This window comes from Bombus huntii, chromosome 14, assembly GCF_024542735.1.
Source record: "Bombus huntii isolate Logan2020A chromosome 14, iyBomHunt1.1, whole genome shotgun sequence".
Classification (NCBI taxonomy): Eukaryota; Metazoa; Arthropoda; class Insecta; order Hymenoptera; family Apidae; genus Bombus; species Bombus huntii.
The window spans coordinates 2,622,475-2,634,644 of record NC_066251.1 but is presented as its reverse complement, the minus strand read 5'-3'; the positions used below and the strand labels follow the sequence as shown (position 1 = coordinate 2,634,644).

The 12,170-nt window shown below is 38.3% G+C and overlaps 2 protein-coding genes across 2 annotated transcripts; both read left to right on the top strand.

The window, feature by feature from the left end:
* On the top strand, positions 1 to 5,342 carry LOC126873395 (mucin-5AC-like). Its single transcript, XM_050634238.1, has 3 exons — positions 1 to 972; positions 1,088 to 2,058; positions 2,337 to 5,342. The coding sequence occupies exons 1-3, from the start codon at positions 19 to 21 to the stop codon at positions 4,024 to 4,026; spliced, it is 3,615 nt and encodes a 1,204-aa protein (XP_050490195.1). The 5' UTR covers positions 1 to 18; the 3' UTR covers positions 4,027 to 5,342.
* Positions 5,343 to 7,528: 2,186 nt separating this feature from the next.
* LOC126873394 (facilitated trehalose transporter Tret1-like) lies at positions 7,529 to 11,192 on the top strand. The gene is made up of 2 exons (XM_050634237.1): positions 7,529 to 7,667; positions 8,518 to 11,192. Exon 2 carries the CDS (start codon positions 8,523 to 8,525, stop codon positions 10,671 to 10,673), a length of 2,151 nt encoding a protein of 716 aa, XP_050490194.1. The 5' UTR covers positions 7,529 to 7,667; positions 8,518 to 8,522; the 3' UTR covers positions 10,674 to 11,192.
* The last annotated feature ends 978 nt before the right edge of the window (positions 11,193 to 12,170 follow it).

Below are 12,170 nucleotides of genomic sequence, written 5' to 3'. Positions count from 1 at the left end.
ATTCCAGCAACGATAACCATGGGCTTGGCCGGTACAGTCAACGGATGGACAAAGACTTCACTTGTCCACCTAACGACTGGAAGCGGCGACGTGCCGCTAATGTTAACAGAGGACGAATCTTCATGGGTCGTTTCTTTGACAGTACTTGGTTCGATGATCGGTTCACTTCTGACTGTCCAGTTGGCCGATCGCAGCGGTCGTAAATACTGTCTCCTTGTATGCAGCACAATGTTCACCATAGGCTGGTTCATCATCTACGAAGCAACATCCGTGCCAAAGCTATACCTTGCTGGTGTGACTCTCGGTATAGGCGCTGGTATTGCCCACACGATAAATCCCATGTTCGTGTCAGAAATCGCCGACATCAAATACAGAGGATCTCTAGGTGCTCTAATCGCAGCGAACGCAAATTCCGGGACACTACTAAGCTACGCTCTAGCACTTTGGCTGACGTACAAGTCACAGGTGCTGCTTCTTGTAATAACATCCTTTGCATCCCTCTTGCCAATCTCGCGCTTCCCCGAAAGTCCGTATTTCTTGATGGCAAAAGGTCAAAAGGAGCAAGCACGTTTGTCGATAGCATACTACAAAGACATCGAAGATCCTCGCAAAGTGAAAATCGAACAAGGTGCTCTACGAGATCAAGTCGCATACGAACTGCAGCAACAATTCGGAGACGAATTACATCAACAATCCGGGAGCGATTTACACTCACAATCAAGACGTGACTTACCCCCCCAATCCAGAAGCGATTTACCTTCACAATCAAGACGCGATTTACCCCCACAGTCCAGAAGCGATTTACCTTCACAATCCAGAAGCGATTTACCCTCACAATCAAGACGCGAAGCACACTCAGATTCCTTTTGGAAAGTAGTAGACACAGAACCCATGTCCTATTTAAACTTACCATCCAGTAGCGATTCACTCCCACAATCCACACCCGCAATACACTCAGCAGTCATATACGAAGTACACCTGCAACCCACAGATGAATTACTGATACAATCAACGCGCAAATTACACTCACAATCCACAACCGAATTACAATTACCTACCGCAAGCAAAATACACCGATCATTCGCAGGCGAAATACACCGACCATCCACAAGCGAAAATCACTCAAAATCCACAAGCGAATTACACCAACCATCCACAAGTGAAATACACCGTACATCCACAAGCGAAAAACACTCAAAATCTACAAGCGAATTACAACGACCATCCACAAGCGAAATACACCGATCATCCACAAACCAAATACACCGACAATCCACATGCGAAATACACCGACCATCCACAAGCCAAATACACCGACAATCCGCATGCGAAATACAAGGAGCATCCTCAAGCCAAATACACCGACCAACCACAAGCCAAATACACCGACCATCCACATGCGAAATACAAGGAGCATCCACAAGCCAAATACACCGACCATCCACAAGCCAAATACACCGACAATCCACATGCGAAATACAAGGACCATCCTCAAGCCAAATACACCGACCATCCACAAGCCAAATACACCGCCAATCCACATGCGAAATACAAGGAGCATTCACAAGCCAAATACACCTACCACCCACAAGCCAAATACACCGACAATCCACATGCGAAATACAAGGACCATCCTCAAGCCAAATACACCGACCATCCACAATCCAAATACACCGACAATCCACAAGCGAAAAACACCCACTATCCGCAAACGAAATACACCGATCATCCACAAGCGAAAAATACCCATTATCCGCAAGCGAAATACAAGGACCATCCACAAGCCAAATACACCGACCAACCACAAGCCAAATACACCGACAATCCACATGCGAAATACAAGGAGCATCCACAAGGGAAATATGCCGGCCACCCACGAGTCAAATACACCGACAATCCACAAGCGAAAAACATCCATTATCCGCAAGCGAAATACACCGATCATCCACAAGCGGAAAATACCGATTATCCGCAAGCGAAATACAAGGACCATCCACAAGCCAAATACACCGACCAACCACAAGCCAAATACACCAACAATCCGCATGCGAAATACAAGTAGCATCCACAAGGGAAATACACCGGCCACCCACGAGTGAAATACACCGACAATCCACAAGCGAAAAACACCCATTATCCGCAAGCGAAATACACCGATCATCCACAAGCGGAAAATACCGATTATCCGCAAGCGAAATACAAGGACCATCCACAAGCCAAATACACCGACCAACCACAACCCAAATACACCGACAATCCACATGCGAAATGCATGGAGCATCCACAAGCGAAATACGCCGGCCACCCACAAGTCAAATCCACCGACAATCCACAAGCCAAATACACCGACAATCCACATGCGAAATACAAGGACCATCCACAAGCCAAATACACCGACCATCCACAAGCCAAATACACCGACCACCTACAAGCCAAATACACCGACAATCCACATGCGAAATACAAGGAGCATCCACAAGCGAAATACGCCGGCCACCCACAAGCCAAATATACCGACCATCCACAAGCCAAATACACCGACCATCCACAAGCCAAATACACCGACAATCCACATGCGAAATACAAGGACCATCCACAAGCGAAATACACCGATCATCCACAAGCGAAATACACCGACCATCCACAAGCGCAAAACACAGACCATCCACAAGCGAAATACACCGGCCATTCACAAGTCAAATACACCGACAATCCACATGCGAAATACAAGGACCATCGACAAGCCAAATACACCGACCACCCACAAGCCAAATACACCGGCAATCCACATGCGAAATACAAGGACCATCCACAAGCGAAATATACCGACCATCCACAAGTCAAATACACCAACAATCCACATGCGAAATACAAGGACCATCCACAAGCCAAATACACCGATCACCCACAAGCCAAATACACCGATCACCCACAAGCCAAATACACCGATCACCCACAAGCCAAATACACCGACAATCCACATGCGAAATACAAGGACCACCCACAAGCCAAATACACCGACCACCCACAAGCGAAATTCACCGACCACCCACAAATGAAATACTCCGACCATCCAGAAGCGAAATACACGGATTATCCGCAAGCGAAATACACCGACCATCCACAAGCGAAATATACCGATTATCAGCAAGCGAAATACGAGGACCATCCACCAGCCAAATACTCCCACAAACGAGAAGTGAATTACACTCACAAACCAGAAGCGATTTTCGCACACAATCCAACGTGGATTCACGAGCATCAACGGACATACCTGAGACATACATTGGTGTGACTAAATATACCTGTTTAACCAAGCTGCGAGCATTACTACAACGAAGCAACAGGAATGCTCTGTTTATCATGCTTGGCTTGATCATGGCACAACAACTTAGCGGAAACTCTACCTTTACGCGGTACCTGGAAGAATTGATCAGCAGAGAAAAGGCCTCTATCGATCTGCACGAAGCGAGGATTTTGGTCCAGGCTATCCACTGTGTATGTGGCTATTCAATGACGGTAATAGTTGCATATATTGGAAGAAGAACACTTTTGTTTCTGTCTACGATTGGGTCATGTATATCATTGCTTCTTCTAGCAGGTTATCATTTCTTAGATGTACATAAGTTTGTCGACCCCACCACCTCTACTCTTCCCGTTTACTTCTTAAATTGGTATCAACTATCGTTTCATGTTGGTTTAGGAGTGTTACCCAATGTTCTCCTATGCGAATTATTTCCTGCGGAACTAAAAGGCATTATTGGTGCCATCGTTGTGATTTTCAATGGTTTAATTGGTTTTATCGCGTCGAAACTGTATCAAGTGATTACCGATAATGTAGAATGGTATGCGATATCCTTTAGCTTCGCGACATCATGCTGGGTGGCATTTGTGATGGTGCTCATATGGGTACCGGAAACGAAAGGAAAAACACATAGCGAGATTAAAGCGCTTTTAGTTGGTGAAAATTGGAATTGTTTGAATGAAGAAGTTAGCACTGATGAAATGGATAGTCGTGAAATATGACAAGAGAAATTGCACTGTACATTCATGGCACGGTGTCTCCATACTCGGAATATTTTATTTCTCATTTTTATTAGTATAACGATAAAGATCTACAATTTTATCACGATATGCAATTTTTGTAGTAACGTAGTTTTATTTGCTTGTACATGTAATTTTAGAATTGTGTCTAACAAAGTTAGTGGTCATTTACAAACATATGTATTGCATAAATTGACTTGCATTGAACTCAGAGGAATACATGTTCTCGAACTAAACTTTTTATCCATTTCATAACACGAACAATGTAACAATACCAATTAACTGGAGATAATTGAACAAAAGTTAGCAAAAGTAAGAAAAGTAATATATTAAAAAAGGACAAGGTGACATAATACTGATAAGAACAATTTTTTATATCTCAGCTGTTATCTATGTTGTTATTTTTTGTTTGCAATATATAATTTGCAGCATACAATTGTATGCTGAAAAATCAGTATTTATGCTAAAAATAATGTAATATAATTAAAATAACGAATTCCTAATAAGTACTTATATTACATTGTGTTTGTCGCTGATAAGGATATGTGTATACAGATATAAATATATATGTGTAAGACATAGTCTTTTCAGCGTTATATTATGGTTATTACTGAAAAATATTTGAATACGTTAGTTCGAATATCACAGTAATTACTGTATCATAACACAGTGATAAATACCTAGCCTTGTCTGGCAGAAATTCTAACGAGCTGCTGAATGTTATTTTAGGTAAATTACGGCTATAATAATAGTGTTCACTTCAGAAATTTATAATATTTCCTATAATAATTTACGCGAAAAATTAAATATCGACAATTTTATAAAGTTTTGTCTATCAACAATTATGTATTTATTGTATATCTTTTAAACAAATATCTTCCTTATTAAAAAGCTACAAGAAACATGGAAACATTATTATCTATATATAAAATCACAAACAAGATATTGAATGTTCTACATTATTTCAGTTATATTATAGACGAATTTATTACAGACACCCCTAGTGGAAATTAATTATAGGAGTCCGAATGAAGATGAGTCAACTGTAATACCAAATACTGCTAAAATCCTAGCCCAACATCATGGTAAATCGGTTACGTCGAGAACGATATTAAAATGGTAAGAAAACCACCGAGATCACTGGGTAAAGTACTCTGAATAGCAACTTTCTCTTCTACGATAACATCACCCCTTCTTTTTCCCAAAATATTTATCATTTTGTATAAAAGAATTCGGACAAATTCTTTCTTGCCATTTATTTGCAAAATATTAGTTCTTTGATCGTTATGGAAAACAAACAAAAACATCTTTAAGAACGATCGAAGCGGAAATTTAAAACTGAAAGTAAAGATCGAGTTAAACCTAAAGCTAAATAACAGTTATATTATAATTCTCTGTCAGATGGTAATTTGTATATGTATCGATATTTCACACATTCCCTATTGTAAAAACGCGACTAGGCGTGACAATACATGGGACTTTATTTCCCGTGAAATACCGACATCGAAAAATATCAGTGTTTTTCATGCTCCCTACGATTCATAACGGTGCGTCGCGAAGATTGTAATTATCTGAAAAGGGTACTCGCTATTGAAAATGAAGAGGAAACTTCTGCAAGTAAAGGTTGGATATTTTAATAATAAAAAATAATCTATGCACTCAAAACCACCGAATGACAAAATCCGCAATCATTTAGTTTCATACTCAATAGCTCAAAGCCAATGTATACAAGAGTCCGATGATTCTTTGAGTCGTGAGTCTGAAAGCAATCTTATTCGATGTAATTGGGACAAGTTCACCAGGAATCGAGCAATACTGTACACATTCACACAAATTATAGATACGATGCAAGTGTACCGAGTGTACGGAGATGCAGATGCAAGGAGGGAAAATGATTTGGGCGAAGCTTTTCTCTACTGAGGAAATTTCAAACGAAGAAGTGTTTCGACGCGTGAGAGATCGTAGAAAATACGACAGTTTCAGTAGGAAACGTCGAAATAGGGAGAAAGTAAAGAGAACAAGAATTGCCGCGATGAAGGCACCTATGCTCCAAGAAATTAAAAATAATTCAAATGCTGGATTATGATCGCAACGTAACCAATGTAGCAACATAGAACAAAAATGACTAATAGTCGAAGCTGTGCAATTATTTTTGCTCATTTCAATTTTTATATTATAGGAAATATGTATCATATACTAGTTGGCATTCGACTGTTCCAACACTATAATTAGGATATTTCCTAGATATAATAAGTACAAAAATATTATTGTTCCTATGTCGGAATATTTAAAATTAATTCGTTACATTGAAACAAATAACAAGGAGAATTAGAAGTGTTTATGTGTTGAAATAATGTCGACTGTATGTAAACAGGAAGTAGCCCCAGAAGTACCCAGTATGGTTGTGGCACTCGTGGAAATCGAACAAATCGATACGAAATCCGTAAATCACGAGATTCAGTGTAATGATATTTTACAGTTGTTCTTTTTTTGCGATAGATAACTACCCATGACCATTCGTGCATTTTTTAAATAATTATGAGTGAACTGGATTCTACAAATTGAATTATTGAAAATCTATCGTGATTATATAATTGCGTAAAAATACTTATTTTTGGCAACATGTCCCAGCGTAGGACGGTAAGCATTTCATATGATTATACAATATATATTTTTGAAATAAACAGTTAGAAATTAAATATCGCAGAGTAACAAATTCTAATTGAATGAGAATATAAAAAAAGAGTCCGTTTGAGATATCTATTTTCAGCGAATTTAACTATTATTCTTTTATTTCCAAATAGAAATACGAATCCATAGCAATTAAAGTTTTGATTCCTACGACTCGATTAAAAGTTTTGGCAAATAATCAAATGTATTAACATATCGTGTTGATATTTAAAAGTTACAATAATCCGAAATCTTTGCCCTTGTGTATGGATCGATCGTGATCATTCAAAATTTTGAATCTTCCACCCTGATTTAAACTGTCACGACCCACCAAAACATAAAGTTCAAAGCTTAAAACTGTTACCTCTCATAAATATCGAATCATATTTGAAGGTTCAAACGATTCTTCGGTATTATCTATACGACATGTTAATATAATTCATTAATTTCAAAAAATATTTAAGAAATATATAGAAACCTTTCAAATGATTATTAATTTGGAGGACAATCAAAGGAAATGATTTTAGAAGAAAGATGTCGAAAGCATAAATAACCTTTAGCAAACGTCAGTGGAAAACTCAAGTTCGTCTTCTATCTATAATAACATCAAATAACATCAAGGATATTTTAATGCTGTTGATAGAATACCATAAATTGTATTTCTATTAAGAAAGAAGAAGGAAAATTTTTTAATTGCTGTGAAGAAATATTAATATTTAAATACTTCTTAATAGCTTTTCCGTGATTTGGAATTTATATTCGCTCAAAAGTTTGATTAGACTATCGGATTAGAATGGAATTATGATTTCTATTCATAACAAAGGTATCTGTTTTCCAGGCTCCCAGCAGATTGTCTGAGGGCAGTGGTTTGGGTCGTGTCGTTTCATCACTGCAAGAAACAGCTCGTAGGCTGTGTAACCTAAAATTCCGGCAATTCCTAGCATGTAGTATCGGTTAGTTTTCACTCTTGATATTACGTCATGTATTTATCTGTACTTTTAATACGCAGAATGCAATTTCCTTTCCTCCCCTCGATAGTGATGTTCCTAAATTATTTCTCACTTCTATTTACTTGCGTACCATCGTTTAAAGTTGCATTTCTATTCCATCCTACATTACGATAAATTTAACATTTCGATTCAGATATTCATCGCACTGATGCTTTCTTATATCATGAACCAAGTGCGGACTTTTATATATTTATGAGAAATCTGAAAGCAAAAAAATGTACATTATTACACATTAATACACCTATACTTATCGCAAGTCTCTAATAAATTTTACTTCATGTAGTATCTTACTTAATGCACATATAATGCGAATGGATTAACAGATTAATAATAAAATAGCTAAGAAATAAAACTAGTGGAAAGCATTCGTGCTAACATCGCGAAGAGTCCATTTACTTATAGCCTGCGGTATATATTAATTATAAATCTAATAGTGTTAAGCTACACAGAGGTTTCGGTAAAATAAATAATTTACTTTATTCACACATAACAGCTATACATATATATTACACTCTGAAGACCTCGATTACCTTCTTACACGCACGCTTGTTGTCAATAGACTATTCGAGATTCAACTAACAGCTACCAATCGTCTTTTGTCTCACCTGAGACCTGGACGTCCTCTGACGCTTACACACACATTTACATGTTCAGTGTAAATGTATCATCTACCTAACAATTAGTAGTATATATTAAAAATACAAATTTGTGTAAATATTCGCAGTGTAATTATAAAACGACCGCACTACAATTAACATATGCTATATATAGCATTATCTGTTTCTCATTCCAGGAACGATGACCATGTGCTTGGTCGGTACAGTCTACGGATGGACAGAGACTTCATTTCTCCTTTTAACATCTGGCATCGGGAACGCGCCGCTAACGTTAACACCCGACGAATATTCATGGGTCGTTTATTCGACAGTACTTGGTTCAATGATCGGTTCACTTCTGTCTGTGCAGTTGGCCGATCGCATCGGTCGTAAATACTGCCTCATTGCATGCAGCATAGTGTTCATCATAGGCTGGCTCGACATGCACTCCTCACCTTCTGTGCAAATGCTATACTTTTCCCGGGGGGTTCTCGGTATAGGCGTTGGTATTGCCCGCACGATAAATCCCATGTTCGTGTCAGAAGTCGCCGACGTCAAACTCAGAGGACGCCTGGGTACTCTAATCGCAGCGAACGTATATCCCGGGTCACTACTAACATACGCTCTAGGACCCTCGCTGACGTACACGTCACACCTGCTGCCTCTTGCAGGAATATCCGCTATATTCACCTTGCTGCTCATATGCTTACGCGAAACTCCGTATTTCTTGGTGGCAAAAGGTAAAAAGGAGCAAGCATGCAAGTCGATAGCATATTACAAAGGCATCGAAGATCCTGACCAAGTGAAAGTCGAACTACGTGCTCTACGCGCAGAAGCCAGATACGGATTACACCAACAATCCGCAAGCGATTTACACTCACAATCCAGAAGTGATTTACCCCCACCGTACAGTAGCATTTTTCCCTCAGCATCATGTAGCGATTTACCCCCACCGTACAGTAGCATTTTGCCCGCAGCATCGAGTAGCGATTTACTCCCACCGTACAGTAGCATTTTACCATCAACATCAAGAAGCGATTTACCCCCATTGTACAGAAGCAATTTGCCCTCACAATCTATACGCGAAACACACTCAGACCCCACACGGGAAGTAGTAGGCACAGAAGCCACGTCCGATTTAAACTTACCATCCAGTAGCGACTCACACTCACAATCCATATCCTCAGCAGACTCAAAATTCAAATGCGAAATACGCACAGTAACCACGGGCGAATTACGTGTAGAATACTCGCGCGTCTCGCCCGGATTACCATTCCAAACCTCGCGCGAATTACACTCACAGTCCGCAAGCGACTTGCACCGACCATCCACTAGCCAAATACACCGGCCCCCGACAAGCCAAATACACCCAGACCCCACATGCGAAATACACCAAGCATCCACTAGCCGAATACACCATCCCCCGACAAGCCAAATACACCCAGACCCCACATGCGAAATACACCAAGCATCCACAAGCCAAATACACCAACCATCCACCAGCCAAATACTCCCGGAAATGAGAAGCGAATTACACTCACAAGCCAGAAGCGATTTACACACACCAACCAGAGTGGATTCACGAGCATCAACGGACATATCTGAGCCATACATGGATTTAACTAAATATACCTGTTTAGACAAGCTGCGAGCAATACTACAACGACGCCACAGGAGAGCTCTGTTTATCATGCTTGGCTTGATCATGGCTCAACATCTTAGCGGAAACTTCACCGCTACGCAGCACCTGCGAGATTTAATTAGCAGAAAAGCGACCTCTATCGATCGATACAACGCGTTGATTTGGATCGAGCTTCTCCGCGTTTTATCCGGCTATTTAACCGCGTTAATAGTGGATTGGTGTGGAAGAAGAAAACTTTTGATTCTGTCTATTGTGGGGACGTGTTATACATCGTTTGTTTTATCAGCTTATCTTTACACACATTCACATGAGTCTGACGATTCCACCATCCCTTTGACTCCCTTTATCCATTTAGTTTTGTATCAAATAATGTTTCACATTGGTTTAGGTGTATTACCCAATGTTTTCCTATGCGACTTATTTCCTACGAAACTAAAAGGCATTGCTGGTGCCATCGTTGTGATTTTCGATGGTATAATTGGTTTTACCACGTCGAAACTGAATCAGGCTATTACCGATACTATAGGAGCGTTTGCGAATTACACGATGTTCTGGACATCATGCTGGATGGCATTTCTGATAACGTTCTTATGGGTACCGGAAACGAGAGGTAAAACATATCACGAGATTGAAGCGCTTCTATTTGGTGAAAATTTTAATTCTTTGAATGAAGAAGTTAGCAACGATGAAATGGATACTCGTAGAATATGACAGGAGAAATTGCACTGTACATCCATGGCACGGTGCCTCCATACTCGGAATACTTTATTTCTCATTTTTATTAGTATAACGATAAAGATCTACAATTTTATCACGATATGCAATTTTTGTAGTAACGTAGTTCTATTCGTTTGTACGTGTAATTTTAGAATTGTGTCTAACAAAGTTAGTGGTCATTTACAAACATATGTATTGCATAAATTGACTTGCATTGAACTCAGAGGAATACATGTTCTCGAACTAAACTTTTTATCCATTTCATAACACGAACAATGTAACAATACCAATTAACTCGAAATAATTGGACAACAGTTTGCAAAAGTAAGAAAAGTAATATATTAAAAAAGGACAAGGTGACATAATACTGATAAGAACAATTTTTTATATCTCAGCTGTTATCTATGTTGTTATTTTTTGTTTACAATATATAATTTGCAGCATACAATTGTATGCTGAAAAATCAGTATTTATGCTAAAAATAATGTAATATAATTAAAATAACGCATTGCTAATAAGTACTTATATTACATTGAGCTTGTCTCTGATAAGCATATGTATATACATGTACAATTATATATGTATAAGACACGGTTTTTTCAGCGTTATATTATAGTTATTACTGAAAAATATTTGAATACGTTTGTTCGAATATTACGGTAATTACTGTATCATAACACAGTGATAAATACCTAGCCTTGTCTGGCAGAAATTCTAACGAGCAGCTGAATGTTATTTTAGGTAAATTGCGGCTATAATAATAGTGTTCACTTCAGAAATTTATAATATTTCCTACTTTTAATATACGATAATTTACGCGAAAAATGAAATATCGACAATTTTATAAAGTTTTGTGTATCAACAATTATGTATTTATTGTATATCTTTTAAATAAATATCTTCCTTATTAAAAAGCTACAAGAAACATGGAAACATTACTATCTATATATAAAATCACAAACAAGATATTGAATGTTCTATTTTATTTAAGTTATATTATAGACGAATTCATTACAGACAACCCTAGCGGAAATTAATTAAAGGAGTCCGAATAAAGACGAGTCAACTGTAATAACAAATAGTGCTGAGGTCCTAAACCTACGTCATGCAAAATCGGTAACGTCGAGAACGATATTAACATGGTAAGAAAACCTCCGAGTTCACTCGGTAAAGTACTCTGAATAGCAAATTTCATCTTCCACGGTAACATCACCCCTCCTCTTTCCCAAAATATTACTCATTTTGTATAAAAGATTCCGGACAAATTCTTTATTCCTATTCATTTGAAAAATATTAGCTCTTCGATCGTTATGGAAAACAAATAACAAAAAGAGCTTTAAAAATGACAGAAGCGTAAATTTAAACCTGAAAGTAAAGATTTAGTTAAACCAAAAACTAAATGTCATTTATATTATAATTCTCTGTGAGATGCTAATTCGTATATGTATCAATATTTCGCACATTCACTATTACAAATAATTGGTCTAGACG